Here is a 27,369-nt window from a genome sequence, read left to right as displayed (position 1 = left end):
TCTTCTCTTTAACCCTCCGATTTTTTTCTCTCTTGTTACAAGCAAGCAATAATTGATTCATCAATTAATCGTTGCCGCAAAAAAGAGGCGATCCTTGATCATTCTCAGCTCTCGTTTTGTTCATCTATTTGTCCTTTGATGGATGAGGCTGGCTGCTCTTCTGTGACCTTGTCTGAATCGTACAGTGATGTCTCATCATCACGATGTTCTTCCTTATTTTTCATCAATTGATTCATTCAATCATTCACTCTTGATCCCGTGGTGATCCAATGTTGTAACACTGTAATGTGGTTTCAATGTTTGATTTCCATTTGGTAGGTATTTATTTGGGCGTCCAACTCGACGCCTGTCCGAATCCTCACTTTAACCTCGTGGCGATGCAATCTCATCTAGTTCCTCACCAGACGGGCCCTCCACTCTTCGGTGCTGGGAATCGACAGCGGAGATCTGGTCCACCTCATGATAACACGCTGTATGTGATACAGAAGATATAAAAAAAAGAAGAAGAGATAACGCGCTTATCCATCGACGTCATCCGATAAATCCAACTCCAGAGCCTGCATGCTCGACCCAAGAGATATACTCCGTCCCAATCGTTACCCATTAATGATGCATCCAAAAAAATCATTCCTCCATGCGACCAAAAACACCATCGTCATCATCTTCACTTCGACCGCGCGAACGCATCTCGAAATCGTCATCGTCCATAACCGAATCGCCGCTGCCATCCATTCGGACGTCTACACTGGGACGTCTCATGTCACCGCGAGTAAAACTCTCGGGCTGTCGACGTGGAAAGCTGTTGATGAAGCTCGCTGTCGATAGTGACGTCGCTTGATCCAGGTACTGAGCCGGCAGCGGAGGAACGGGAGGCGCATCTGCAGGAGTCATAGCAGGGCGGGATCCGTTGTTGCTACCAAAGCTGCAGCTGAGGAGCTCAACTGCAGCAGCTAGATCTCTATCGTCCTCTCCCGTGGCATTGCGACCGGAAGAACTTGGGCGGTGGTGATCATTGCTAGGCTGACGGTAGTGGCCAAAGCCTGAGCCGTATGGCACACTGCCAGCTCCAAACGACGCAGCCGACTGGTAGCTTCTCGCGTACCCGTTACTGTAGCGCTTGTTGCGGTAGGAGGTGCCGTTGACGCTGACACCTTCGGTAAGCGGAGGTGGTGTAGTGTCGGCAGAGCTCTGTCGCTCCTCAGGGTCAGAGTATCTGGAGGTAGCAGGCGATGATGACCCGACCTCACTCTGAAAGTCCTTAGTAGACTCAGGAGGAGTGGCAGCGTTGCCTTCAATGCCGTTCATGGTTACAAGAACAGAAGCAGCTTCAAGCAGCTGGACTTGTTGATGTTTTGAAATGAGCAACTTGGAAGTCAATGCCCACTCAGGTGTGTGTTCCCACCTAGAAACTGTTAGTGACATGGATTCATGAGTACGCAATGTTACACGCCAAAAACAGCTGGTCTGTAAGGCTTCCTGTGCTGGGGCAAGTCATTGGGAGGAGGGGAACCAACAAGTGCTTAGTCAAGCAGCTGCTATGCTTGTAGCCTTTACCGCACTTGTCACAGCGAACCTCAACCCTGTTGCTCTTCTTGCCCTCCTTGAGAGTCTGGCCGTCGCTTGCACGGCGTTGACGAGCCTTTTGGAACTTGGCAGTTCCCTCGTCAGCCGAACCATCATTCATTTCATCGTCAATGGCGCTACCATTGAGTTCTTGCTTCGTCTCGGGTATCGACTTGTGGTTCGGGAGGCTAGCAGGCGGGGAGGGAAGGCTGCCGGCGATGGCAGCACGAGCAGCAGCGCTCTTTGACATTCGGCGGCCGCTGTTGATGGGCAGTGCGTTTGAACGCTCACTCTCCAGAAGAGCAGCGGCGATCGCGGTAACGTTCGCATTCGGGTTTGTGACAGACTTGCGTCGAGTCACTCTATGGTTGGCGTTGAGAGCGCCTGTGAGCAGCGAGTGCGAGCTCGTCCGAGCGTGGGATTGACGGCCGGGGAGGGCCGACGACGTGGACGACATCGGAGAACGGGTCTGAGTCAATGGCCTCGAGGACTGCTGCATTTCCTGAAGAGGACGAAAGGAGATCAGCAAATCTGGGCCTTGATAGGTTGTTATGCCATCTAGCAGGTCGTGAAAAAGATCATGACAGGGCTCGGGCTCGGTCCCTCCGAGGGTTGAGGGCAGCGTACTTTGGATGAGGCCATTGCCGGCGACTTGGTATATGTTCAGGATTCGACCGACTGGAGTCGTGTCGATCACGAACTAGGCGTTTGGTAGAGTGTTGGTAGTTAGACTTGAACCGGAGATGCTTGAATGATGTTGACAGGAGGAAGAGAAGTGGTGAGAGGAGAAAGATGTTGCCAGCAGGAGTCCCAGAACAGACGAGAAATAATATTTTGGGAAGCAGCACCCAAGCCCAGGGTGTGTGTGTGGTCAGGAGCGGGGCGTATGTAGCAGACTGGTGTCTGAATAGGATGTCTGAATTGATTGATGCCTGTGCGATGACTATCGAGACTTGCTCAGTTCAGTGAAAGCGCACCCGGCTGGTCACTTATTCACTAGTACCTTTGAGCCACCAAACATGGCCTTGTGCCTTGGAAGTCAAGAGGGGGCTCAACCATAGGGAGCCAAGGCCCTGGACCGGGTTCCAACGACTTCCACCCAGCGCTACATGCTGCCATTTGTTCTGGTGTTCGGGGGGCTCTCCAGCCATGGAGTGGCTACGGGTGGGGTTGAAGCGGCAGGTCGATTGGTTCGTTGACACCCTTGCCAAAGCATTCGAACTGAGTTGCAGCAGGGAAAGAGAGCCCGTGAGAGGGAGAGAGAGCCTGAGAGGGAGAGGAGGGGTCAGGCCGTGGTCCGCGGATAGGTGTGGCGTTAGAACGTGGGTGTGTCATGCGCTCAAAGTCGCAATCGGCCGGCGAACGGGGGCTGAGCAATCGATGGCTCTATCCCATCCCCTTGTTCTGACCTGAAGGAACGGACAGGTATTCTGTGAAGAAGACACGAGACAAATTATGCCTGGCTTCGCTCGCTACTATCAAAGGAAGTGACGGCAAGAGCATGCTATCGACAGTCGATAGTGATCAACTTGGAGGGGACATGCTGGCAGTACAGTACTGTACAGACATGCATACAGACAGACAGACAGAAGCATGTATCCCCTCAATTCCCCTCCCGTCCTGCATGAGGCGTTGTGCTTTTGCGCTGGTCCATGATTGGATTCCCCTCACAAACTGGCACCGGTCTTTGCTTGATAAGGTATAAAAGAGTGAATTGGCACGGTTTATGCACCATCACAAATCGTGCCAGGGTCTTGTCCGCTGCACATCGTTGTAGCCAGGGGAATAAACTAGACCGTTTCCACTGTTCCTGAAGGTTATCTGCTTGAGAAAGTCAGGTCCCGTCTGCACAAACGGTTCCAGGCGGAGGGTATAAAGAGAGTGCATCTGTCTTAACAATCGCGGTGGGTAACGCTCGTCGTTTGGCTTGGGTTTCCTGTTGGGTAGACAGTCATTGAATCAAATCGTCTTTGTTATGCTCGCCGCTTAATTCTGGGCTGATTCGTCACCCGACGCGTCCATGTCCTCATTGCATTGCCTGGACTCCGTCCGTAGCACAATAGGTACATAATACATTTTTGTACAGTGCCTTTGGTCAGTATGTATAAAAATATACATACTAGACTTTAATTATCACGTTGCTGCTGCAGCCATGTTCGCCCTCTCCATTTCCCCAACTTCCGAGACGGGTAGAGTGGACGGTGGCCCCGTGGCCTGGTTTGTAGCCTGTCTGCCTGCTGGCTGTAATAGCAGCCCTGCCCGGACTGGGCGGCCCAGTCTCGCCAGACTTAATCGAGATGGTAATGAGCTCGCACTGGGTGGGGAGCTGAGTCGGTTTGGATGGTAGAAGTGAGGAGTTGATGCCGAAGGGAAGACTCATTTTGGGGACCGAGTGGGGTCTTGAAATCTGGGGGATGTAATTGTTAGTGAACACTCGCACTGTAAACTCTATTCCAGAGAAAGGGAGGCAGCGCGATGTGTTTGACCACCAATGCCTACATATTCAATGCAATAGCTCAACAAGACGAGATGATCGCTGCAATAATATCTGGTATCGTTATAGCGAGATTGTCTCAGATCCTCGGGCTGAGATTGCTTGAAGTTTCTTGAACAAGTGGCCGTCAATTCATCTCGTATTGTAATTTTGTACAGCTGTCAGGTACCAATATCGATCTGTGCTCACCATGTCAACTCTCGTATGTAATAGGCTGTGTCTCATTAACTCCTTTGTTCAAGGCACTGCTGGGTTTGGAAATCAACAAATATTGAAAAAAGAGACGAGGCTCTCATGTCTCTCGCTAACTGTACAGAGTACCAGCGTGAGACGCGTCTAATGAGACGTCTGACCAAGGACCGATCAATGGATATGTTTCGAGCCCTGGGTTGTGGATGTTTTGGAAACCTGTTTCTGTAACCATCCCAACGCGTAATGCTTTTCTTCAAAGGTTATTTGTATTGTTTTATGCCTGAAGTTTAATTTATGCAGTTTCAATGTCGCTGATATCAGCGTCGTTATTGCTTGCTTCTCGCCAAGAGATTGATTGATTGATGACTGAGCGGCGAAGCAACAATTCATGTCCGTCACAACCACAGTACGAATTCATCTATCCCTGGCATGTTACAATCCATCCTTCTGTTAGAAACGATTCCTCCTATCCTCTCCTCTTACACGTGGTGATAACCCATGCTCTTTCAACTCAAACCTAACCCTTGCCCTGGCCCTGAATGCTGCAGTAACCTTAACAGGTTAATCCAGCCAAGTGACCAAGTGGTGATCTGATCTGATAACGCTGCGGTACTGTACACGTTTGCTGGTCTGACTTATTGGCCTGATGTTTTATACTCCGATCCGGCTGGTTAGGCAGAAAGTCAGAAGGAAGAGGGACTTCTTCTTATTCGGCAATGGCTTGTTCTGGACGTTCCAAGGAGAACAAAAAGTTAAGACCCTTCTTTTTCCAACTTTTTTTTTTCTTGGTCGATCTTTCAGCGATCGATGAACCATCCATGTAAACTCTTGTCAGGGCTACACGTCCCATGCCACTCTAAGAGATATTGCATTGATCGTGTAGAATACCTAGTAGAGTTTTGCTTACTGTCTCGAGCATTTCGGAATTGAAATGCTCTTGTTTCTTGAGAGTATAGCATCTTTGAGTATAAATTATTTGATTTAGAGCTCCCTAAAGCGGTTAGGGCGTGTAGTTAATTTACTAATGGGATGCATACCCCTCATTCTTAGTTTCTCGATACAGACAGAAGCCGATCCACCACCACCACCCAAGAGTCGTCAGCTACAGCCACCATCGCGTCGCTAAAAAAGCCATTGTCAATGGAAGCAAAAAAAAAGGAGAGCCCTGGATCTAGTTGACACCGCAATTTTCGGTTAGCTGGTACGCTTAATAAAGGGACAGGTTAGCATTGACAATGACTGACTGACGATACTAAAAGGGGCAGGGGAAGTAATGTTCTTTCTATTGGTCTTTTTTATCATTGAACCAGATTAGCCCAGATTCTCACGTAAGTGATGCACAGAAAGGAGGCGGGTGTGAACGGTAACAAACAACTCAAGCATCCTGTCCAACGTGTCAAGATATGTGATAGATAGACTATTGCTTATGTATGTGCATCTACTATATACACAATATCTTATGCGGCACTTGACTGCAATCATTGTCGAATCCCAGATACATATGGTTGATCTACGTACAGCACTGATGTACCCATTTACCCCTCAAACTGCTATTCCCTTCTTGGATCCTCACAGATCACAAGCACTTTCACCTGACCTAACTGCTGCACTTCCGTCTTGCCGTCCGTTGTGTCTAGTCACAGGGAGTCTACCTTGAAGAGGAGGAAGTATCGTGAGAATTTGGGAGGCTGTGTTGCTCCAACCCTCTACGGGTAAAAAAGGTGGCCTGTGCTGCTGTTGTGTTGTGTAACTGCGGAAGGTGTAACATAAGTCTTTGATCACCACTGTCTCTCTCGATCAGACGAACTGCATACCCAAACATACAGGCTCATGATTTCCGGCTTCTTTTTTCCCATTAACACCCTCATCTCGAGATTATTAATGGTCTCTTTAGCATTCAACATTCATCACACGTTCCTGACTATCCTACGGGGCATTGCCGTCTTGAGATAGGATTTGACGATCCCTAATATGAATCCCAGTTCCCGTCGGAAAAAAGTCTACCAATAACGAGAGGTTATCCAGTACCAATTTTCCAATAATTAAGCTTCAACACGTGGAGTTGATGCCTTGAAGATCAAATCGAATAACTGTAGTGCATTCCTTGGAATCCTTTGTCAAATTGGCTTTCAGATACGAAGACAACAATTCAAGTTTTGAGATCGCAACGACGTCATCAGAGCGCTCCCCTGGCTAGAAGGTAACTGACTATTGGAACCCATTCAAGATTATGTCCTGAAATCCCTTCACTTCCTTTTCAGATATTGATTGCACATTAACTTTGCCATTTTCATGCGTATTTCACTCAATGATGTAATTCTGACATGCGAATGAACAGTCGACCACCACTCGGTGATCAACACTGGTGTTGAAAGAAAAAAAATACTGGTTCCCTTTAATTAAAATGACAAAGACTCCATAAGAGTGGAATTCCTAGCCTACTAAGACAAGACCGCATTGGGGGTGCTTTGAGCTTACATGAACAAAGGCCAATCAGACTCGATATACATTCCTCCACATTCTGTCAATCTCGATCCTGTTTTGAGACAGAAAAAAAAAATTGATTGAGAAACGAGCACTCGCATCCATTCACTGCCGTGCGAGTATATCGTTATTGGCCAGTGGGCTGCTCAACAGTGAGATGAGACATTTACACTAGGGCAGACAATACTTCACTGTACACCAATATAGTATCTGTCCTGAATCTGACTATTGTCGGCAACAGTATTGAATTGCTCGCATTGCCGGCTCTGCAGCCGAGCCCTGCGTTGACGATCCGGGGGATCACTGGCCGTTAAAGCACAAGCACTGGATCTTTGAAAGAGCCGCCGCTTCCAGAGGCCCGCTGTCCGCTACACACACTAATACTGCACTACAAAGCACTATAGACAGCACTGTACTGTACGAGAGGCTTACCTAGTCTGGTTCATGACAGCTGGAGCCGGGTGGATATCTGGACCGTCTTAGTGTCAGAGGCAGCAACACGCAGTTTGGCAACCAACCAACCCAACAATCACCTCTCTTGGACTCTTCCGTCCCTTAGGGGCAGAAGACCTAACACTAATCCAAATAGGATCGATACCATTGGAATGGTCGGTGACGACCTGCCTCGCCCTACGCTTGTGTTTGCATGAATGAATGCATGAATTGATCGAGAATGAGACCTCATCAGTCACCAGTATTCGGACCTTTGAATCCACTTGAAGGGTTCTCAACCAGTTACAGAATCTCTGGCCGGAGTCATATTGTACAGCACATAAACTGGTAGTCTGTACAGCATCGGCACTTACATTATGATGCCGCCAGTTGTCCAGCGGTACAGAGCGGTTGCGAGCCCGAACTCCGTGTCCGCCAGTTGCCGCCAAATGCCATTTGTGTTTCTGTCGCCGAGGCTTCCTTTCCCCGCCTTGTGAATCAATTACCCTCTCCTTTATCACGACGCCCGCCTCGCTGGGCTGGACTGGGTCTTGCTGATACCTGTGGCACAGCTGGTACGCCCCACGGACAGAATACGCACAGGGGCGTGCTCCGAGCCTCGACAGGGATTCAAAGAGATGTGGATATGGATGTTCCTATCTTGATAAGAATGGGGATTTTCATGCCTCAAGTTAACTGGATACAGGCAGTAACAAAGGATGTTTGAAAGATGCCTCCATGCTGTCTGTGACTCTCGCCGTTACAAGCACGAACAATTCCGAGAGGACAACGTCAGCAACGTTGTATTATCACGGCAAGGCACTGCTCGATATTCCATGTTCCTGAGCTGTGCTGTTCCTGCATGACATGGGAGCTGCCCAGTCCACGTGGTTTCATATCATTGTGTTTATGATTCCTTTACGTTCTGGCTGAGGTCTTGAGACATGGCAAGGATTCCATCGATGGGATCGTCTGGCCAAATTTCTAAAGACAGAGCAGAAGCTATGGCTTGTTAGCCTGTCCCTTCCCGAGATCAGCAATGCTTGTCGGGGCCGGACTGGGCCAGGGACAGCTTAGAAGACGGGACGAATGGAATGTTGGTTGGGTTCTGAGCCCTACAACGGGTGGATGGGTACCCGAATTCCTTTTGCTCAGATTCCAGAAACAATGAATAACTCGACTAGCCCTTGTGGCTTGAGGGTTGATGGCGGGTTGCAGGTCAATTTTGAGATTGTGGCTTCAATTTCTTGGACGGATGTCCCGCAGGATTCACCATTTGAAGGCGTGCGTGACGTGCTTCCCAGTATGTAGATAAGCTCAACAGAGGTCGACACTCACGATTGCCCATTTGAAAAAGACGTACTTGGAGATCTGCAGCATGTTGCTTGATAAGGGCACCAAGCCTCGGATATCAACGAGTAGTCAGTCTAATATCCTTCATGGGTGGTTGGGTGAGTGATTGCCGATGTCGGAGCGCTCTATGACAAAGTGTTGGGCTTTCTTGACGAGGTCTGTGTGATTTCATGGGATCATAGTGGATATGCATGGTTGATTTGTTTATTGAAGTCTATTCTGTATAAATTGTGATGTGTGGATTGTGTTATTCGTTTTCGTGAATGCCACGTCTCGACGCGAGTGGGATAAGAGGGCTTGCTTTTACACACCCTAGCTCTTGTCACAGAATCAGGATAAATTGAAGGATCTACAGGATGAATGTGTTTGATCTAGATTGGCTCAGATATGCTAGATCTCGGTACCTGCGAAGCCTGTCTCTCAAGATTGAAGACCTCTTGAACTCTTACAACAATGTCGATCATTAATCATGACATCAACTTGCAGTTCAAGCCACAATAACAAAAGAGACATTTTCTATTGAGAGACTGTCATACACAAAACATAATTTTATTATCTTGAGAGATTGAAGTAATGACAACTTGAAATGTCTTGTACATACATGTGAAAGAGAGGCAAATCGCTCATAGCAACATAGCACACAGCCAATCTATCAAGATCTACAGTCTAGTTCATGTACCCCGCGGATTAGAGTGTTCTTAATTTAGGTAGTTTCCATTTACACAGCGGGCGCCGGACCATTTCTCATGTCCGAATCCATTGACACATAAAAAGACCGCAAGTCGCCTCGTCGCACTCAAGATAAAGTTATTCGCAGGAGGCGGATTTGTCTGAGAGATAGAGGCAACACCAATATGAAACTCATCATGTCTGACAAAGTACAGTCCCTAGTTCAGGTTGTACTATAGTTTAAAGGCTCATCCCCCACGCTTCTTAATCCGTCGGTGGCTTGATCGTTTTGAGGATTTTAGATTTTCTTCTTCTCATCTTGGCTTTTTTTTAATATAGAGATTTGAAGTTTATCTTTTGTTTATTATTGCTACAGCCACAACAACAACACCCCTGATAACTACCTTCGTTGCCTGGCATTAATAGCCACATTGTCTTAATCTCAATACCACATATCATTATCATAACAACAAAACGACAATGACTGCTGATCAAGACGTATATCGCAAGACTGGAAGAGGTGGAGCAGGCAATTACGTTGTCCAAAACAAGGCTGACGAAGCCGACAAGGTAAACTTACCACGATACTCGTTCTCTCTCACAGTCTCACATTCGAACAGGATCTTGAAGCTCAAAGCCTAGCCACCGACGAAGTCCCCCCTCCAGATCGTGCAACAGCCAACGTCCCAGCGCGCGCTGGACGCGGCGGATCCGGTAACTACGTCAACCCGTCAGACCTGCCCGACGCGGCGGAGCAGGACGAGATGGCTAGAAAGACGGCTGCTGCGGTGAACGCGAGCCTTATGAAGAACCAGAATGTCCGGGGAGGTGGGCTGGGCGGTCGCGGAGGCGCGGGGAACTGGAAGCATGCTATTTCTTTCGAGGAGGAGGAGAGGATGAGGGAAGAAGATAGGTCGAGGGGTGAGGCGTTGGAGAGGAAAGTTAGGGAGACGGTTGAGAAGGGGTTGAAGATGCCTGAGAAGGTGCATCATGGACCTCAGCATATCAAGCGTAATGATTGATTAGTCTTGGATTACGGTGTGTAGGAATAGTGTTAAATCATTTGGTTGGAATAATTGAGTAATTTGGTTGATCCATGAATGGGCATTGTCAAGATTGTGTTAATATTTCATCACTTATACTCATACCAATCAACCTCTTCTTTCCCAATCAAGTCCTCTCCATATGTCATAATCCATTCATACACAAATACATATCCTATAAAACTCTCTCAAAAAGGCCTCGGAATCTCTGCTTCTCTAGCCAACATAAAAGCAATCGAGCTAAGTTCATCCAAGCCCATCACACCTTCGTTCAAACCAGGGAACTCAAAGAGGTCAAAATCCGAATCACATACAGTTCCATTAGCAGGCAGTGTTCCATTTTGAAAGTACTCTCGTATGTAACGGACTGAGCAAGTTGAGGGTGCTGCAAGAGAACAATGCTGAAAATGAAGTTAGTTTTATATCTTGTAGAGGAAGCTCAAGATGTCTTACCCCGTATGCATTCTGGGTCAGGACAACTGAGCTTGGGAACTTGGCTGAGTTGTTGAATGCGCTTTGTAGAGGCGTGACGTTATCAGCTATGTTGCCGATATAAAGAATAGGATGCGCAGTATCGCCCCTAAAGTCGGCTACTCAACATGTCAGCGTCTTTATCTTATACTTTCATGCCGGGGCTGGAGTTAAGGTACTCACCATCTGTAAACTCCCACTTCGGTCTCGTCTTTCTTCCAACACAAGAAACGCGGAAATTAGCATTAGCTGCACCAGCCCAGCGACTCTTGTTTGTAATCCTGTCAAAGTACTCTGCGATTTCCTCTGGCGACTCGTTCGCGGCCTTTGAATCCGAGCACATAATGGCAGGGAAAGCATCGAGTTCCATTGGCGTCTCGAAAGGCGTTGTAGCAGGAGTATCTCCCAGCTCGCAAAAACCTCCCTCAAGAGCCTTGTTATCGCTCATCTCCAGGACCATCTCATAGAAAGGCACTCCGTCACCTTTCTCCAGAGCGGCAAACACACGAGCCAGTTGAGGAAACTTGACGATCGGGGCATAGATACAAGTCTGGATAAGGCGCTGAAGATGGGAGTAGGAAATCAGGACGGGTAGTTCAGGACCTGAGTCTTGAGACCATGCGGGCAGCAGAACTGGTGACTTCTTGAGGTGGGCGAGGAGATCGTCTCGTCGCTTCTCGATGGCTTGGGGAGATTCAGCGTGGAATGCACACTTGAGAGGGCCGACTTTGTGGCATGCTGTGTCAAAAGCGTCGAAAATCTTGTCTGTATCAGAAACAAAGTTTCCGTGATCCAAGTTGAACCAGTCATGATAGTCAACGTTTCCTGAGTCCTTAGTTAATCATGATCAAGTAGAGTCGATATCACTGGGAACTCACCATCACTGACAAGTCTCTCTACCCGCTCAGGATACAGCCCAGCAAACACACCACCAAGGATAGTGCCGTAACTAAAACCCCAATAGCGGAGCTTCTCATTACCAGTCTTGTCGAGAATCTCCAACATATCTCTTGCGATGGATGCGGATCCGATGAACTTCATGAGACCCATGTCCTCCATTGCTGATTCGCATGTGCCCGAGTAGGCTGCAGCTCGGGCGTAAGCATCGTAGATAAGACCTGGATGTTCATCGGCTACGGGTGTGTCTTGAAGAGCCCAAAGTCGTCGTCTTTGGGATGAACCCCAGCATTCAACACGGGGTGTAGAAACTCCAACTAAAATGGTCAGTATTTCTGTTAAAATAGTGGCTTGCAGATATAACTCACCTCCTCGGGGGTCGAAACTGATAACATCCTAAAACAGTGAGTAGATTGTGCTGAGTGTAGGTTTTGGATGGACTTACATGGTTGTCGCCCACAATTGCTTGTAGAATGTAACCCTCGCGCTTTACAAAGGCGATTCCCGAACCTCCGGGCCCCTAGTACCATTCAGTCAGTATATATAACAATCAATTAAAAGTGAACGAGACCATACCCCAGGGTTAACGAATAGCGGGGAGACTGTGTTGTTATTGGACTTGGCTGGCAGTTTGATAACTCCAAGTACCACACGCTTGCTATCAGAAGGTTTCAGCCAATCCATGGGGACCTGAACATATATTATCAGCATCTGGTATAAGTACCGGCGAAGCCATTACTCACGTCAAGCCTTGCACATTCAAATTTGTCATAGCAAGGCTCCCAGCGTAGGTCTCGTCGTGGTTTGATCTGTAGTTTCCGTCAGATATCCAGTCCTAGTGATGTAAATTGGTCCTTACATCGTTCCAAGTCCATGGCTTCACTGCTGGTTCCTCGATGTCATTTGGTACAGGGTGAGGGCGGTGGTGGAAGAAGCCAATGAGACAAACAGCAGCCAAGAGTCCCAACACAGTAGAAACGTTAGATCTGCGTGGGCGCTGCTGAAGGCGGCCTCTTAATAGAGGCATTGCCTCTGGTGTCGTCTTTTCATTCATAGCGAGAAGGAATATCGCGGAGCCCACTCTGGTCGAAGAGTTGGGACTAGATAGACCAAATTGTTACTCAAGTTCACAAATCGCCGAACATAAAGAGGATGAGAATAAATAAAAACAGACAGAACGAGGATAAGATGAAAGAAATTGGAACGTGGTGTCGGCAAAGTCCATCTTACGAATCGCTAGCTTTTGCCTAAGACATACCTGCAGGACGGGATGAATGATAAGCCAGATCAGCGACCAAGAGGAGACGGTGATTGATTGACCAACATAAACCTGGCAAACCCGGTCCAAGACATCCCTTTTTTCAGCTCTCAACATCCAAGTTCGACTTGCCTTGCAGGGCAGAGGGAGACTTTCTTACGCTCAGGTACTCCAAGCTTACGTCGTCCTATCACGTAGCACTTGATTCCAATTGCCTATTTCAGGACAGCGTCAAGAGTCATGAGATCCATCCATTTGGGTTTTGCCTATCTGATCGTCGTCTCGACTACTAACATTAGTGGCCCAACTCTGCATGGCTTCAACGGCTAAACTCCTTGGAAAATCATGTTTGGTTAACTTTGTTTTATTAAGTGACCTCTTTTTTCAAAAGTTGGTTCTATAACATTGATGATGATGATGATGATGATGATGATGATAGCCTGCCTGTCCAAATCATTCGAAAGCGTCCCGTACTGAACGCTCCGGAATGAAAATGACAAAAGGTCAACCCGGACATGCTAGTTGGGATATAGATAACTGGAAACACAAATCATTCCGCCAAAAAAGAGTCACAATCCAAGTCTTTCTTCTTGCGGGTTCGGGTTGGGTGTGCGCGCTCTCTGCATGACGAAGAAAAATGCTTTCTCTCTATAGTATCCCAACGCCGTGGTATGCCTTCGAATCAAAAACACCCATAACGCCCTTGTCTCGTAGACCTTTTTTGCTTTCGCTGTCTTAGTAGCCCGCCTCCGCGCTGGACATGTTGCACCGACTTTCTCTTTTTAGATTCCACCGCCAATGAGTTTTCCCATTCAGTCTTCCATGTCGACATCGCCCATCTCATCGTCGTCCTCGTCGTCATCCTCATCATCTTCATTGTCAAACATGCCGCTCTCGCCCTCCTCGTCATCATCCTCGTCGTCGTCAACCTCGAGAGCAATGGCGACTCTCTTCTTCTCGCCACCGAAAACCTTGGACTGCTGGCGCTCGGGCTCCATCTCCTCAATCTCCTCCTCTCCCAGACCAAGCTCGCGCAGACGCTTCTTCTCGCTGCCGCGCATGCGGGGCAGGAGATGCTCGTTCTCAGCGACAAGCTTACGGGCGGTGGCGAGCTCACGCTCACGCTTGCCAGCCATGCGCTTCTTGTAGAAGACGCGCTCGCGACGTTGGCGGATCTCAGAGACACGCTCCATGGCCTTGAGGGTCTTGCCCATGAGCTCTCGGTCGTAGCGGACGGGAACGTTGCGGCGGGCGGCGAACTGCAGAGTAGAGTCGACCGTCATCTCCTTGCCGGCGGCCTTGCGGAAGGCCTTTGTCCACTTCAGCTTGCGAGGGTTACGCTTCATCTTGAACTGTAGAGTAGCAATGTTAGCGGTGTGAGGTCTGAGGCAGGTCGCAATGCTGCTGTAGACGTACGTTCTTGTGGCACTTGCTGCGGCAAAATCGAAAGACTCGGGCATCGTTGCGCACAAAGGTGATACCCTTGCTGGGGTAAGCAGGGCGACTGCAGAAATAACAGGTTTCGATTCTAGAGTAACTCGTCAGTGACAGTTCAAGGTAGAGCTCAAGTCTCGATATCGTAGATGCTCAGTCTCCAAGAGGATGAACATGACAAGTATATCCTCGATCAAGACAAGCATTCAGTATAGAGTCCATCCGTATCCAACAACTTACCTCATTTTGTATGGGTGGTGGTCTACAAGACCAAAACGACTTCAATTCAGCTTCCCACCCCACTGGTTTTGAGGTATCCCGAACTTTTTTTCGCTCTAAAGATTTTTTTGTTCCCAGCCGCCATCTGAGCTTATCGATAACAACACACCGGACAAACATGATTCCGAAAGTCACCGGTCCGCGCCGGAGACTCTTAGAAAACTTTCCCCGATTTGCCCTCCGGGTCGAACATCTCCATCTGCCTCACCCAAGCTACGTCTGTTGAGAACGAAATACAATATTCAAAATGGCTTCTGTTATGGCATGGGGTGCCGGCGCTGCCGTCGCGGCCTTTTTGGTACGCAACCAAGGAAAAGGAATATCGAATTCTGGTCACTAACATCCTTTTGCAGGGTCGAGCTGGTCTGGTCGCATGGAGACGCTCACGAGGTGGCGTTGGAGCCATGGGCAAGGCTTTCTACAAGGGTGGTTTTGAGGCCAAGATGACCAAGAAGGAGGCTACTCTGATCTTGTCGCTTAAGTATGTGTTCATCAAACTTACTACACTCAACAACATACTAACATCACACTCAGTGAGCGAGCCATTACCAAGGACAAGGTCCGCAAGGCCCACCGAACCCTCATGCTTCTCAACCATCCCGATCGAGGTGGAAGCCCTTATCTTGCGACAAAGGTGAACGAGGCCAAGGAGTTCCTGGACAAGAACGGTTAAATCATGACGAACAATAAAGCACTCATTCGAGTCTCGATATTCGGACCCATCAGAATCGATTTATGAGCCTTACAAAAAAAAAAGCATAATCAACGACCAGGGTCTGGCGTGGGCATATGGCCGCGTGTGTAAAGTGTACACTACTTGTTTCCATAGCGATGGCGTTTGTTGGGTTTAAGAGGAGGCTCTTTGGAGCCAGGTGATGGGATATGCCGTCGTTAAGCTATCTAGGATGAATGTTGTATGAATACAGGGCCAATCGACCCGTTCTCTTCTCATGATGCTTTCGGTTGCCTTGTTACAATTACAAAAAATGTCCACACAGTTATGGTCTCTGTCTGGACTGGCGCTCCCCGCACGAATCCTTCATTTAGTCCACCTCATTGAGCATTTTGTTGCTCTGCTGCTCGTTCCCATTCGCCTCTTGCACCGCAATTCCAAGCATAGCGCAAAGCGTGTAATGAGAATCGTTGCCGGCGTTGTGCAGATGCTTGTTTGGAATGTCCAGATCGTTGAGCACGGTGACGAGGCCTCGTCCATTGGGTGAGCTACGCCAAGCTTGGTGGAGGTCCTGGGTGTCGACAGGCTCTCTCAGTCCAGCCAGGGCTCGGAGATCTATACCTATCTCGTTGAAGTAGGTGAAATCCTGTCGTACATCATGCCCTACGACGATGATTTCCCGTTGGGAGAAAAGATAGGGGTTAAAGATGCCCATGATGGTTTCTTGAAGTTCGGCCTTCTGAGGGAAGATACTTTGTCTGTCGAATAGTTAGTGTCACGTAAAAACATAAGCAAAGTCACTCTTACCCAAAGTCAAAGTTGTCAGGACACCCTTTGACAAATTGGTAGTTTCGCAAACCAGCATATTCATGCACTCGAAGGTGATGAGTTTTGACCATAGGCCACCAACCACGACCAACGTCCTTAGGGTGAACGCCTTTGATGTCCCGTGTATCCAGGATGGAAATTCCAACCTCAGAAATAGGGTTTGGCTTCCGTTCGATAGCTTCAACGTCGACACAGATGAAAACGATGTCGTGGCCACCAGGGTCTCCTGCAAGACCTAGGTAACCCACTGTGTTGCGAAGCATTTGGTCCCTGTGACGCTTCTTCTTCGCCGCCTTGTCTGGATCTACAGTCTTTTTCGACGAAAAGCCGGTCTTAACGGTTCGCATCTTGGACCTCCAGGTGAGCTGTTGCGGTGGCGATGCCGCTTGGAAGCCCCTTACGTCTTCGGGGTCGATTGCGGGCCATGGTCGAATGTCAAGGGAGGTTGTATCCAAAGATCGTCTCAAGTAACGGGGACGAGGGGTGCCGCCTTCACCAAACTTCATGTAGAACTTATCATTGTTCATGGCTCCAACAGGGATTCTAAAGAAAGTGCCCAGCTTGAGGTTGATTTCTTCGAGGAAAACTTCGAACTGGGCGGATGGAACCAAAAGGTAAGGGTCTCTGGCTGGCTCCATGGGGTGATGAAGGTAGAAACTTGCAAAGTTAGCAACGAAAACGTAGCAACAAGAGATGTACTTACAAGTCCCAAGTTCGATCCTGGAGAATTTCAGTGAAAAATGGCTTCGCCTGTTACAGGATTAGCCAGTGAAGAGTAAGACCGTAGTTGGTAGCACATACACGAGGCTTGTTGACCTTGCCGATGAAGCGTTCGGGATATGACACAACGACCTTGAACGGGCAGAAAGTGAAGTCCTTGTGGGCGGGTTGGCCGATGCGAAAAGTAGTGTTGTCAAATGCCTTTCTCTTGTTGCTTTCGAGCAGGTCTTTTCGGGCTGCATCAGCTTCAGCTCGGAGCTGTTCCTGAGAGGCCTGCTCTCTAGCTGCAATTCGTTCCTCATTACGAACATACTCATCATCCATCACCATTCCGAAGCTATTTCCAGAGCCAGTTAAAGGAGGCTCATCTTCTGTGTTGTCTTTGTGTGGCGTTTCGGCAAGCTTCACGCCGTTGCCCAAAAGCTCCTGCAGCTTCTCCAAACGACTTTGGAGGTCCGACATCGCTGGCATTTCCTGCAAGGCAGAAAAGAAGCGACGATGGGAAGAAAAATTGAAAAGGCCGTGGAAGAAGCGCTATTGAAAGAAAGAAAGAAGAGAAAAGAAAAGGAAGAGAATTAAACCCGTGGTTGGGGATGATAGGCAGTGCAGCTTCAAAGGCTAGAGTAGAGGGAAGCCTTCGTGCGGCAGGTGCGGTGCTGTGAGGGAGGAAAAAAGGGCAGATGAGAAATGCACCCTTTTGGGCTTATTTGTCAAGGCCAAGTGATTCACTGATGTTATCACCCGCCTTTAAAAAGTGAAAACAAAGGGAAGTGTTGCCTCAAAAATAGATGCCAAACGGTAAGTGATTGCTCTGCCACTGCCACTGCCAATGCCAATAATTGTTGGATCGTCATACAGCGGGCCTCCACATACGGCTGTGTACAGAAATACCAACGCTCATCAATAATGCAGACCGCTATATATTACTTAGATTCTACGCAGCGTTTTCGGAATATACTGAAAACAGAAGCGAGTATTTAATGCATTTCTTTATTTAATCGTTTTAATTCTTCATGGTTGGTTCATGCTAGACTCTTTGCGCCTGATAGTAGATAACCGCGAATCAGCCAAACTATTGACTTAATACATAAATCAACTCTGTTTAACAAACAACAAACTTTACTTCGCTTACATCATTTTGATCTGTAGAACTGGTTCAAGTTAGCAAGCTGCCAGAAGCCTTTATTGCGAAACGTACCTCATCAGCCTCGTCTGGGGTGACATCAGACACATCCGATTGCTTGTTGTCAATTAGACCCAGACGACCCCATCGCACCTTGAACCAGAAGTCTCGTCGGTCACCTCCCATGTCTCCAGAGAGCAGCTTCTTCTTCATCCCTTTCATAAAGGTGTTGTAGAGTCCTGGTTCTTCAATACTGATGAGTTCCTCCCTCATCACGCCCAGGCATTCCAGAGCGCGTTGGTATTTGTTGTCGCCAAAGCTTTCTGTAACAAATGTTGATACAATGGTGCCCATTTGATGAGTTGCATCTTCAATCTCCGAGACCTCTTCGGTTACTGCAAGTACCTGCTTGAATTCTGGAACTGCATTGTCAGGGCTGATCTCCTTCTTTTCCTCTTCTTCCAGAAGGGCGTCAACATCGAGGCCTGAAATTGGCTTGACAGTTTCTCTGCCACGCTTGCCCTTGACCTTTGGTGGTACTGTTTTCTAGTTAGCTATGATTCATAACGATATAAGGTAGAACACAAACCTTTTTTGACATCTGCCGCTTGAATGAGGGCATCGGCCTTGCTCTGGACCTTCTTAATCAGATCTTCTGGTGACTGTGCGAATCGGAGCAATATGGACGGAGTTTCTGGAACTGGCTTCTCAGGATACACTGCTCGTGATTTCACTGCATGGTTCACTCGGTGAATTGTCGGGTTGAAGGTGTCATCAATAGGTACATATTCAGACACATCACTAAAAAGTTAGCAATAATAAGGTGAGCATAGATTGAAACGTACCCATCATCATCCACACCATATGTTGACAAATCCATGGCGTCAACGTAATCACTCATGGCATCGTTGAGCTCATCCGTAGGCAGCAGTCGGTGCTTGGTCACAGTCTGGCCAGTAACCGTAATCACTCTATCCAAAGGAGGGAATTGGTAGCTTCGGATATCCTCTGCAAATGGAAGTGGAACGTCGTAGAGACACTCCATGTCTGGTTCTACGCCAGGTGCCAACAGCACCAACAGCGGATCTTTGGCATCTTTTGTCACAATCCGGGCAATCGCATAAGACTCAAGCTCGGAGAGTGCCCATACAAGAGACGAAAGCGCGAGGGCGGATTTGGCATCAAATTTGCGTGCTATCGTCACGCAAGTCTCGCCCAGGTTGAGAAATGGTTCGTACTAAACAGCATAAGTACAAGGAATAGGGCGATAGTTCGCATGTGACATACCTTTGCGCATGGAATGAAGCCAATGATCGAGAAGCTCTTCTGTGTGTCAATCTTGGTGATGTTGTGTTCCGACTCGCTGATGTGTACTGCTGTTCGGCCATATTCGTAGCCCTTGGCAAGGTCATCAAACTCGACATCTCGCTTTCCTCCTGGAGCATCTGGGTCATTAACCTTGTATGAACGAGCTTGCTTGACTGCAGAAAACTCAAGGCCCTCCATCTCATCGTCTTGAGTGTATTGAGTAGCTTCAGCATCTGCACCTTCAGACTTGATGACTACTGTGCTTGCTGTCAAAGGGCGTGCCAGATGTGTCTTGAAATATCTCTCGACATTGATGCTCATCGCAGCAGGAAACGTCTCGGGGTCTCCAAGAGTGAGGGCGCCGTCATAAGTCTTGTATGGTTTGACTGCTTTGATTCGAGGGGTGTCAAGCTCATCAATGGCTTCAGCGATGTTTGCGAAAACACCGTCTTTACAGTCGTTAACAAGTGCTTTGAGAGCTTTCTCGTTATCCTCCTGCCAATATTTAGTTATGTGCTTTAAGACAATGGATGCTCTTGCTGACCTTGGTGCTCGTCTTATCTTCTTCCTTAAAGCCATATTCCGGATCATCAAAATCTACGCCACTGCAACTTATTAGACCAGTTGGACAAAAGGGCGTCGGTGGCTTACAGGATGGTGAGTTGAATATTCGAATCGTTGATTTTCTTCGAAATGTCGCTCAGATCATCTCCATCCATTGGCCCTTGGCCATCAGTGATCAAGAAGATCTTTCGATTCCATTTGAGCTTCTTCGTAAAGGCGTCCATCATGTCAACTGCTACAACAATGGCGGAAACAGCATCTCCAGCCTCCGTGTTGCTTGGCTTCACCACAGATTGGAGATCTCTTAGAGATGGCATAGTCATTGGCCCCATCTCCCGTAGCACTGAAATGTTATCATAGCCTTCGTCGTCTTGCAACTTGTTGTAGGTCTCGTCTGTTCTTAGACCCAAGACGCCAACGCAGAGCGTTTTGCGGTTCGCCGCGACGACATCTGTGATCTTGTCCCATACATATTGCAAGGTCCAGTCCAAATCAGACTGTGATCTCCCGCTATGAGTCTGGGCCATAGTCAAGCCCAGATCGAGGATAAAGATGGTTGCCTCTTTTTCAGCCATGATGAGTTTCGTGTTTTGACTGGTACAAGCGATAATAAGGAAATAAACCAAATGGGTGGAGGGAGATGCGAGTTGATTTAAACGAACGTCAATCGTACAAAGCTTCTCAGTGGTAAACCCTTGTATTATTTAGGCAGAAGGCCTCTAGCTCAGAACTGCTGTCTAAGATGGAACGAGGGGCGCGATGCCTGCAGCTGAACGGAGGTGTACCTAGACGCGCGAAACACGAAATCACGTGCTGCCCTACATGTTAATTGAGATGACAGGTGCGACTCCTGATTAAACTTCGCAATACCTGCCTGGACAAAAAAGAAGAAAAGCCATGATTCCATCGATTAAAAAACATACTACGGACTGTGTTCTGCAATTAAAGTCGTAGGGTTAGAAACGAGCCCATGGAGCTCATACAGCTCTTGCATTGCTGACGGCAATTGGTGAAACGATAGATGTAACGATGCACATGTCAGCAAGTATCCGTCAAAAGAGATACAAACATGAGTAATTTAGCATCATTCCAGTATTTCTGTTTCTGTATAATCCCATCCGTAACAAGAACTTCAAAGTGATGTGGCCAGTCACGTGGTCTCCATTGTATCATAGACCAGGGTCGATGACCTGTCTACGTAGGTCCAGCTTAGAGAAACATACACCTCGGCTGAGTTGAAACATCATCTGTTTTCATCAACTCTCACTCACAAAGTGAAGCAAAACAGTAACAATGGCAAGCACAGCAAAGGCCGTGGCCTTGTCCCCGGCTCCCTATCATATCATCACGTAAGCTTCCTATCAGATACAACGAAATCAGTCAAGGATGAGTGAGCTAACTGGACGGCAGCTACGGAACACTTTTAGGAACGACCTTTTTCCACGTATGTACCCCAATGCTGAATCTAATTTTGTACTCAGATCTAACAAGTCGGCAGTCCTTCGTCAACGGCATCGTAGCGTTCAGGGCAGTCGATCGTGCCAGCTTCTCCGCCATCCAGCAAAAGCTCTTCCCCATCTACTTCGGCCTTCAAACTGTCCTACCCGGTGTTCTCGCTCTGACGTTCCCCGGAAACTCTCTGATTGGTCTTGCAAATGGTCCAGCTGGTTTGGTGTCGGAATTTGCCCGCTGGCACTCTTTGTTGCCTATCAGCGTCATGGGTATCACTGGTGCTATCAACCTGCTTGTTCTCCTACCAATGACTGTCGACATTATCAAGAAGCGACGTGGTCAAGGTATGTCACGCAAAGTATCATCAGTCTACCAAACCCATACTAATGAATTCATAGTTAAGCGAGATGGTAAGGAATACTACGCTGAGGGACCTCACTCAGACGAGATGAAGGCTCTCAACAAGAAGTTCGGCATGCTTCACGGCGTCTCATCTCTTCTCAACCTTGCTACATTTGTGGCTGCTATCGGATACGGTTTCACTTTGGGTGGTCGGGTTCTGTCCGTTGCGGACCTTGCTTAAACGGTTAATGATGAAGATGAAAGTCTTATTCATGCTCTAAAATGCTAGTGGTGCAAACAATCTTCCCGATAGCCTAGCGACTACTTTTCATCGTACAATAGCGAGAATCTATAGTATGTCTATTCGTTGTATCGTAATTCGTTGAAATATTAGGTATAGCTTTGAAAACATTGCGCCAAATGGTTGTCATGGGTTGTGAACCAGTATAGCTCTCATAGTGAACGTCTGGTGTTAAAAGACAAGCGCTGTGCTTTAAATTCGGAATGAGGCACGGAGCTCCTCCTTGGCCTTTTCAAAGTCTCGCTGACGCTGGGCCTTGGCCTCTTCTTCGCTGAGGGCCTTCTGTTGACGGCGCTGGTTGGCCTCCATTTGTCCCTTGATTGTCCAGCGGCCGGGCTGGCGATCAAGCATAGCCTCAACGTCGACATCTTCGTTGGGCTTGGGGAAGTCGGTGCTCAGAATAGTAGGTCTGCGGGTGTTGTTCTCAAACTCTTCAGCCTTGAGTCCAGGAGTAGAGATTGGGGTTGTTGCGGTAGACTGAGTCTTGTGCACCTCGCTGAAGTATGAGTTGGCATTGCTGGGGGCAGCAGCGACACTGGTGGGAGCGGTAGTCATTTTGATTGTTGTTTGAGAGGGAGATGAAGTATTTGTATGTTTTTGAGTGTTCCTCTTGGTTGATTGATATGAAGATAAGGGAGCTGTTGTATGTAGGTTTGCGCTTGTTTCGCTATGGTAACAGCACAAGAGATAGATCAAGATGAAAGGTTTAAAATATAAGAGAGAAAACTCAACTCCATGCGGTCTGTTCCTGTAGATATTTATAATTACGTAGGTATCCAGCCGGTCCGGTTTAAAACTTCATACTGTACTGCGTAGTTGTGTTAGTTGCTCTAGCAAGTGGAAACCCCTTTAGCTGATCGTGAAATGGGTCCCTGGCCGTGGAGACCTTGACCAACTTTAGCTTCAGGGTTCCCACGCTACCTCGCTTGATACGGGAAGTATCCAGAGCGGTGAATTGCACTTTGTATTCTCCTGTCTGTGTGTAGATGTCGGTCTGTTGATGCAGGCTATCTCGCCTCGGATGTAAGCGAGCCTAGGTAACCCAATTTCACGGGTAGAACCTGTTATCTTCAATATTAGTCAGGAAAAAAGAAGGAGAAAAAAAGTTTCAAGGGAAAACGTGGAATTCTAGAAACCCACCGATGACGAACAAGGTTGACCCATTACTCGCAAGGCAAAGTTTATGAGCCAATGATAAGATTTGCTTTAACTAAAACCGTTAAGGGACTAAAGATTTTCGACTTTGAGATTCTTTGCCACGCGGGAAGGGTCTGCGGCTTCCAGAGCCTACCTCGGACCAATTGTGCACTTTCGGCACATTAATCGCGACATGCATGGGCCGGATTATGTTGTCATTGCACTAAGAGTTGCCTATCAAGATGCAGGGTCGTTATCATCTGCATGAATCATCCTTGATAGACAGAAAACGAGTCGTAGTTATCCGAGGAGTTGTTCAACCAACAGTCGAGAGACTACCCTATATCGAGAAATCTCATATGTCGTGTCATCACAAGATTACTCGCAAATGCTATCAGCAGTGTCGTTACAAGCTTACTGTAATATTCGGGATGTCTTTTTATAATAAGTCCATTGATCACCGATTATCCAGCCTTATTGCATCACAAGTGATGTTATTCTTGTTATCTCTGACTAAGCACATCCACCGAGTCAGTCCGCTTTAGTTCGTCGACGATCAAGTTCATATTCAACCAACTGAAATTCTGGTCGATCATATTCACGAACATCATACAGTGTCTTTTCTGGTCGGGCTCATAGACAAAATGGTATCTTCACCAAAATACATCAGCAATGATGTTGCTGCCATCAACGAGTTCATTGACAAATTCGACGTGAGTCATTTATACACTGGCCGAGTATTACACTGACACCCATCAACAGGTCTTCCTCCTTGACTGCGACGGTGAATATGAACAATTCCCAAAATAACACAGTGGCTAACTTATGAAGGTGTTTTGTGGTCTGGTGATCATGTGTACGAGGGAGTCCCAGAGACCATCAACTTCTTGAGATCAAAAGGTTAGCTTGCTGTGCTCACGATCTAGACAAGAGACTCACACCAATATAGGAAAGAGGGTCGTATTCGTCACCAATAACTCCACAAAATCCCGCGATGAGTATCTTAAGAAACTCACTGGTCTCGGTATCCCTAGTGAGAAGGACGATGTATTTGGTTCCAGCTACTCTGCTGCCATCTATATTGCCCGTATCCTGAAGCTGCCTGAGGGTAAGCGCAAGGTCTTCATTATTGGAGAGTCGGGAATTGAGCAGGAGCTTGATTCAGAAGGCGTACCGCATGTTGGGGGTACAGATGAGGCTTTCCGACGAGATATCACAAACGACGACTTCAAGGGTATCGCTGATGGTTCCCATCTCGACCCCGAGGTTGGCGTCGTACTCTGTGGTCTTGACTACCACGTCAACTACCTCAAGTACGCCCATGCTATGCACTACGTCAAGAGGGGAGCTACATTCCTCGCTACCAACGTCGACTCTACACTGCCAATGCATCACAACTTCTTTCTCGGCGCTGGTTCCTGTCATATCCCCGTTGTCCACGCTACGGGACAACAGCCTTTGGCTCTCGGCAAGCCCAGCCAGGCCATGATGGACGCCGTTGAGGGCAAGTTCCAACTTAACCGAGCTCGCACATGCATGGTTGGTGACCGACTCAACACTGATATCAAGTTTGGAATCGAGGGCAAGCTAGGTGGCACACTGCATGTCCTGACTGGCGTGAACAAGAAGGAGGACTGGGAAAAAGAGGACGCCATCGCCGTGCCTTCGTACTATGCCGACAAGTTCAGCGATCTTAGACTGGCAAAAGAATAGAATAATATAGAGCCTTTGCATAGATATATTATAGAGAAACCACTGTTGAAATTACTGGGCGAGATACTGTTTACCACAGGGCATTGTTCACATACTTGCTTGTATTATTAGTTACTTGTATCATTAGGTAGTTACTTGATGGTTTTGGAGTCATCATTAGACTTTGAAAGCCAAAACAATCAAGTAACTAATAATCTAAGCAAATGTGTGAGAAATGCCCGGTGTTAAACAATATTTCAACAGTAGTATTTCAACAGTAGTTACAAAACTTCTCCTCCACTAGCAACCAATCCACGGGGAAGCCTTCGTTTGCACCTGAAGCTTCCCACTAAACCTAGTACAGCTTGCTACACGGAAATTCGCAAACTCACTAACCAAACCCATATATCTCGACCGTTGTGGTCAGTTGAAAAGTTGATCGTTAATCGCGGACCCTAGAATGGTTTGAATATCTTGATCGTATAAACTACCACTTCTAGGTTCATAATCCAGCGCGCATAACTGCTCGAGCGCATCGCCAACAGGAACGCCTTCTCCTCTTCCGTACAGCCAACCCCTTGGCGCAGCTTCCAATACAGGGCTCCGAGCTGCTCTTCCTTCTGGCACACCCATTTGATATCAGCCATTTGGTCCAGGTTTAGAAGGCACAAGGCCCTGCAACCGAACTGGGCTGTTGTACCGGTTGTTGTTTCTGTAGGTCTGAAGGCACAAGGCTCACCTGCACCTGAACGCCTTTGATATGAATATCTAAACTATATTCAAGCTTGCTTCTTGCTCTCGTTCTTCTTTGCAAGGTCGCTGGTTCGGATGACCTTGGGCGGGGGTGTCTTGTATGGTCGAAGAGACTTGGGCAAGAACATGCCAACCTGCTTCTGGTACTTTGGATACTCGGAGTACTTTCCCACTGTGATAATCTCGGTGAGCCAAGTTGAACCCTGGAAGAGCATGATCAAAGCAGCAGAGCCGGCAAGTGTGTAGCTGTACAGATTCTTGGTTGCATAGCAGCTCCACTGGTACAGGACAAACCAGACAAGCTGCTCAGCGGCAAAGTTGGGATGTCTGCTGTAGGCCCAGAGTCCAGAGGTGTTGAAGCCTCGGTCAAGGTCGGCCTGGGTGTAGCTGTACTCGCGAGGAACCTTAGCTTCGGCCTGATACTTGTGCTTGGCCGCATGGAAATCTGAATGCATTAGTTTTATTCACCTCGGAGATGGACGGATTACTCACCCCATTGCTGACCATCGCTAACCCACTCACTGTAGACCAGTCCGACCATGGTGAGAAAGAAGAAGATGTCAGCAGGGGCCACATTTTCTTCAAACTTGGTAGAGAGAAGGATGGCGTAAGCGGGAACGCATGAGAAACTGAAGAGCAGAACACTCTGGATGAATGAGATGAACGTGACATTGAAGATGAACCAGATGGGCCTTGGCACATATTTTTGCAGAATGGCCCTGGTAATTGTAAGCTTATGGATGGTTCTCAGTCGGCGATTAACTTACCATCGATAATCTTCAGATCCCTTCTCATAGCCACCCTTACGCCAGTAATTGTAGGTCAAACGGCACTGAGATGCAGGTCAGCAACGAATGCAGCGAATAAGGTGTAAAGTAACTCACACTCCAAAGAGTTGTAGCCAAAGAAATCAGATCCACTCGCGAAGAAGAGACACCAGCAAGACGTGCCCAGATGGAAAGGTGGACAACGTAAAGATTGGGGAGAATGGACCACATGCGGTCAACCTGGGAGTAGTTTCTGTTGATCTCCGAGACAACGAGAAAGGGAACTGTAAGGGCGACAGAAATTGCAAAAGCCGAGATGAGCGGGTTCGTGTCAACATACAACTGCCTTAGCCCATCCGGACTGACGATGTTGTCAAGAAACTGCCGAGGAAGAGCATAAAGTTGAGGAATGTACGGCTCAACAGCCTTTGCGTACTCGCCGCAGTCCTCAATGGACTTGAGATATGGAAGAGCCATGTCTGTTTAATCAGAGGAAAATATTGGTTGAAGATCGAATTTCCACTTGATCGTGGTGCAATACAAGTGGTGTTTTGATAGGTAATAACGACACAAACAACCAAAGCACAGCCCACGTCATAGACAGCATGAAATGTATGACACACGCCATTTCTATCCGGGCTTACAAGCCAATTACGCCTAAAACGCGCTACGCCGCAAGGGAAGGTCCCGTCTATTCTTGCATTCCTGGTTATTGCCTTGGTTTGTGGAGTCGCCAAAGTTTAGGAAATAGCTCCCTGTAAGATTCGGAAGCAGCCGCTGTGGCTAGTGGGTATGCCACTGAAGAGGCTCCATTGAAATTTCAACTTCAGTGATAGACATTCACTCTTTTCCCTCCTATGCATCGTGAATATCGAGTAATGTTCAGCGTTGGGGACGGATTTGATATTACAGCGTATTTCAACAGGAGGGAAACCGATGAGCACAAAAAGGCAGAAAGGCCTTGATTTCATGCAAAGAGCACTTCCTAATAGGATATTACAGCAAATCATTCCTACTGCAAAAGCGTGTTTGGCAGATTCTCGCTCTCTATATCGTGCCTGCCTCAGCGCAAAACTTCACCTCCGCATGAAACCTGAGGCAATCCTTCACTCGCTTCTTGTGATCACCTCAACCACTGAA

The 27,369-nt window shown here is 47.8% G+C and overlaps 11 protein-coding genes across 11 annotated transcripts; 4 read left to right on the top strand and 7 right to left on the bottom strand.

Moving 5' to 3' along the window:
* Positions 1–128: 128 nt before the first annotated feature.
* On the bottom strand, positions 129–2,387 carry EDB82DRAFT_211394 (uncharacterized protein). Its single transcript, XM_065607223.1, has 2 exons — positions 1,515–2,387; positions 129–1,402 (listed from the first exon to the last, which is right to left on the bottom strand). Exons 1-2 carry the CDS (start codon positions 2,060–2,062, stop codon positions 625–627), a joined length of 1,326 nt encoding a protein of 441 aa, XP_065463793.1. The 5' UTR covers positions 2,063–2,387; the 3' UTR covers positions 129–624.
* Positions 2,388–9,667: 7,280 nt separating this feature from the next.
* On the top strand, positions 9,668–10,209 carry EDB82DRAFT_476889 (uncharacterized protein; the record flags this gene model as incomplete). Its single annotated transcript, XM_025726597.1, has 2 exons — positions 9,668–9,757; positions 9,808–10,209. The coding sequence occupies 2 exons, from the start codon at positions 9,668–9,670 to the stop codon at positions 10,207–10,209; spliced, it is 492 nt and encodes a 163-aa protein (XP_025581148.1).
* Positions 10,210–10,287: 78 nt separating this feature from the next.
* Positions 10,288–13,001, bottom strand: EDB82DRAFT_503648 (TAP-like protein-domain-containing protein). Its single transcript, XM_025726596.2, has 10 exons — positions 12,857–13,001; positions 12,458–12,698; positions 12,342–12,407; positions 12,175–12,288; positions 12,044–12,118; positions 11,967–11,994; positions 11,580–11,915; positions 10,885–11,526; positions 10,684–10,820; positions 10,288–10,631 (listed from the first exon to the last, which is right to left on the bottom strand). The coding sequence occupies exons 2-10, from the start codon at positions 12,650–12,652 to the stop codon at positions 10,419–10,421; spliced, it is 1,806 nt and encodes a 601-aa protein (XP_025581147.1). The 5' UTR covers positions 12,653–12,698; positions 12,857–13,001; the 3' UTR covers positions 10,288–10,418.
* A 261-nt stretch (positions 13,002–13,262) lies between these two features.
* EDB82DRAFT_503640 (ribosomal protein L24e-domain-containing protein) lies at positions 13,263–14,621 on the bottom strand. Its single transcript, XM_065608712.1, has 3 exons — positions 14,531–14,621; positions 14,273–14,384; positions 13,263–14,208 (listed from the first exon to the last, which is right to left on the bottom strand). Exons 1-3 carry the CDS (start codon positions 14,533–14,535, stop codon positions 13,669–13,671), a joined length of 657 nt encoding a protein of 218 aa, XP_065463792.1. The 5' UTR covers positions 14,536–14,621; the 3' UTR covers positions 13,263–13,668.
* A 118-nt stretch (positions 14,622–14,739) lies between these two features.
* EDB82DRAFT_503639 (mitochondrial import inner membrane translocase subunit TIM14) lies at positions 14,740–15,294 on the top strand. Its single transcript, XM_025726594.2, has 3 exons — positions 14,740–14,867; positions 14,923–15,050; positions 15,104–15,294. The coding sequence occupies exons 1-3, from the start codon at positions 14,817–14,819 to the stop codon at positions 15,240–15,242; spliced, it is 318 nt and encodes a 105-aa protein (XP_025581145.1). The 5' UTR covers positions 14,740–14,816; the 3' UTR covers positions 15,243–15,294.
* Positions 15,288–17,567, bottom strand: EDB82DRAFT_503622 (uncharacterized protein). The gene is made up of 4 exons (XM_025726593.2): positions 16,872–17,567; positions 16,774–16,820; positions 16,050–16,727; positions 15,288–16,000 (listed from the first exon to the last, which is right to left on the bottom strand). The coding sequence occupies exons 1-4, from the start codon at positions 17,259–17,261 to the stop codon at positions 15,613–15,615; spliced, it is 1,503 nt and encodes a 500-aa protein (XP_025581144.2). The 5' UTR covers positions 17,262–17,567; the 3' UTR covers positions 15,288–15,612.
* Positions 17,568–17,760: 193 nt separating this feature from the next.
* Positions 17,761–20,517, bottom strand: EDB82DRAFT_503618 (SPOC like C-terminal domain-containing protein). Its single transcript, XM_025726592.2, has 7 exons — positions 19,873–20,517; positions 19,766–19,826; positions 19,201–19,716; positions 18,759–19,150; positions 18,503–18,714; positions 17,989–18,452; positions 17,761–17,941 (listed from the first exon to the last, which is right to left on the bottom strand). The coding sequence occupies exons 1-7, from the start codon at positions 20,358–20,360 to the stop codon at positions 17,924–17,926; spliced, it is 2,151 nt and encodes a 716-aa protein (XP_025581143.2). The 5' UTR covers positions 20,361–20,517; the 3' UTR covers positions 17,761–17,923.
* Positions 20,518–20,885: 368 nt separating this feature from the next.
* Positions 20,886–21,946, top strand: EDB82DRAFT_211067 (uncharacterized protein). The gene is made up of 4 exons (XM_065607222.1): positions 20,886–21,134; positions 21,196–21,229; positions 21,284–21,581; positions 21,636–21,946. Exons 1-4 carry the CDS (start codon positions 21,079–21,081, stop codon positions 21,818–21,820), a joined length of 573 nt encoding a protein of 190 aa, XP_065463791.1. The 5' UTR covers positions 20,886–21,078; the 3' UTR covers positions 21,821–21,946.
* Positions 21,947–22,072: 126 nt separating this feature from the next.
* Positions 22,073–22,435, bottom strand: EDB82DRAFT_476882 (uncharacterized protein; the record flags this gene model as incomplete). Its single annotated transcript, XM_025726590.1, has 1 exon — positions 22,073–22,435. One exon carries the CDS (start codon positions 22,433–22,435, stop codon positions 22,073–22,075), a length of 363 nt encoding a protein of 120 aa, XP_025581141.1.
* Positions 22,436–23,661: 1,226 nt separating this feature from the next.
* Positions 23,662–24,730, top strand: EDB82DRAFT_433405 (HAD-like domain-containing protein; the record flags this gene model as incomplete). The annotated part of the gene is made up of 4 exons (XM_025726588.1): positions 23,662–23,730; positions 23,780–23,801; positions 23,849–23,917; positions 23,967–24,730. The coding sequence occupies 4 exons, from the start codon at positions 23,662–23,664 to the stop codon at positions 24,728–24,730; spliced, it is 924 nt and encodes a 307-aa protein (XP_025581140.1).
* Positions 24,731–25,488: 758 nt separating this feature from the next.
* On the bottom strand, positions 25,489–26,706 carry EDB82DRAFT_433132 (uncharacterized protein; the record flags this gene model as incomplete). Its single annotated transcript, XM_025726587.1, has 4 exons — positions 25,489–25,907; positions 25,955–26,181; positions 26,230–26,294; positions 26,347–26,706. The coding sequence occupies 4 exons, from the start codon at positions 26,704–26,706 to the stop codon at positions 25,489–25,491; spliced, it is 1,071 nt and encodes a 356-aa protein (XP_025581139.1).
* Between the last annotated feature and the right edge of the window lie 663 nt (positions 26,707–27,369).

The sequence above is a fragment of the Fusarium venenatum genome (assembly GCF_020744135.1).
Source record: "Fusarium venenatum strain MPI-CAGE-CH-0201 chromosome Unknown EDB82scaffold_3, whole genome shotgun sequence".
Classification (NCBI taxonomy): Eukaryota; Fungi; Ascomycota; class Sordariomycetes; order Hypocreales; family Nectriaceae; genus Fusarium; species Fusarium venenatum.
Note: the sequence above shows the minus strand (reverse complement) of the source record. Positions and strands in the feature narration are given on the sequence as shown.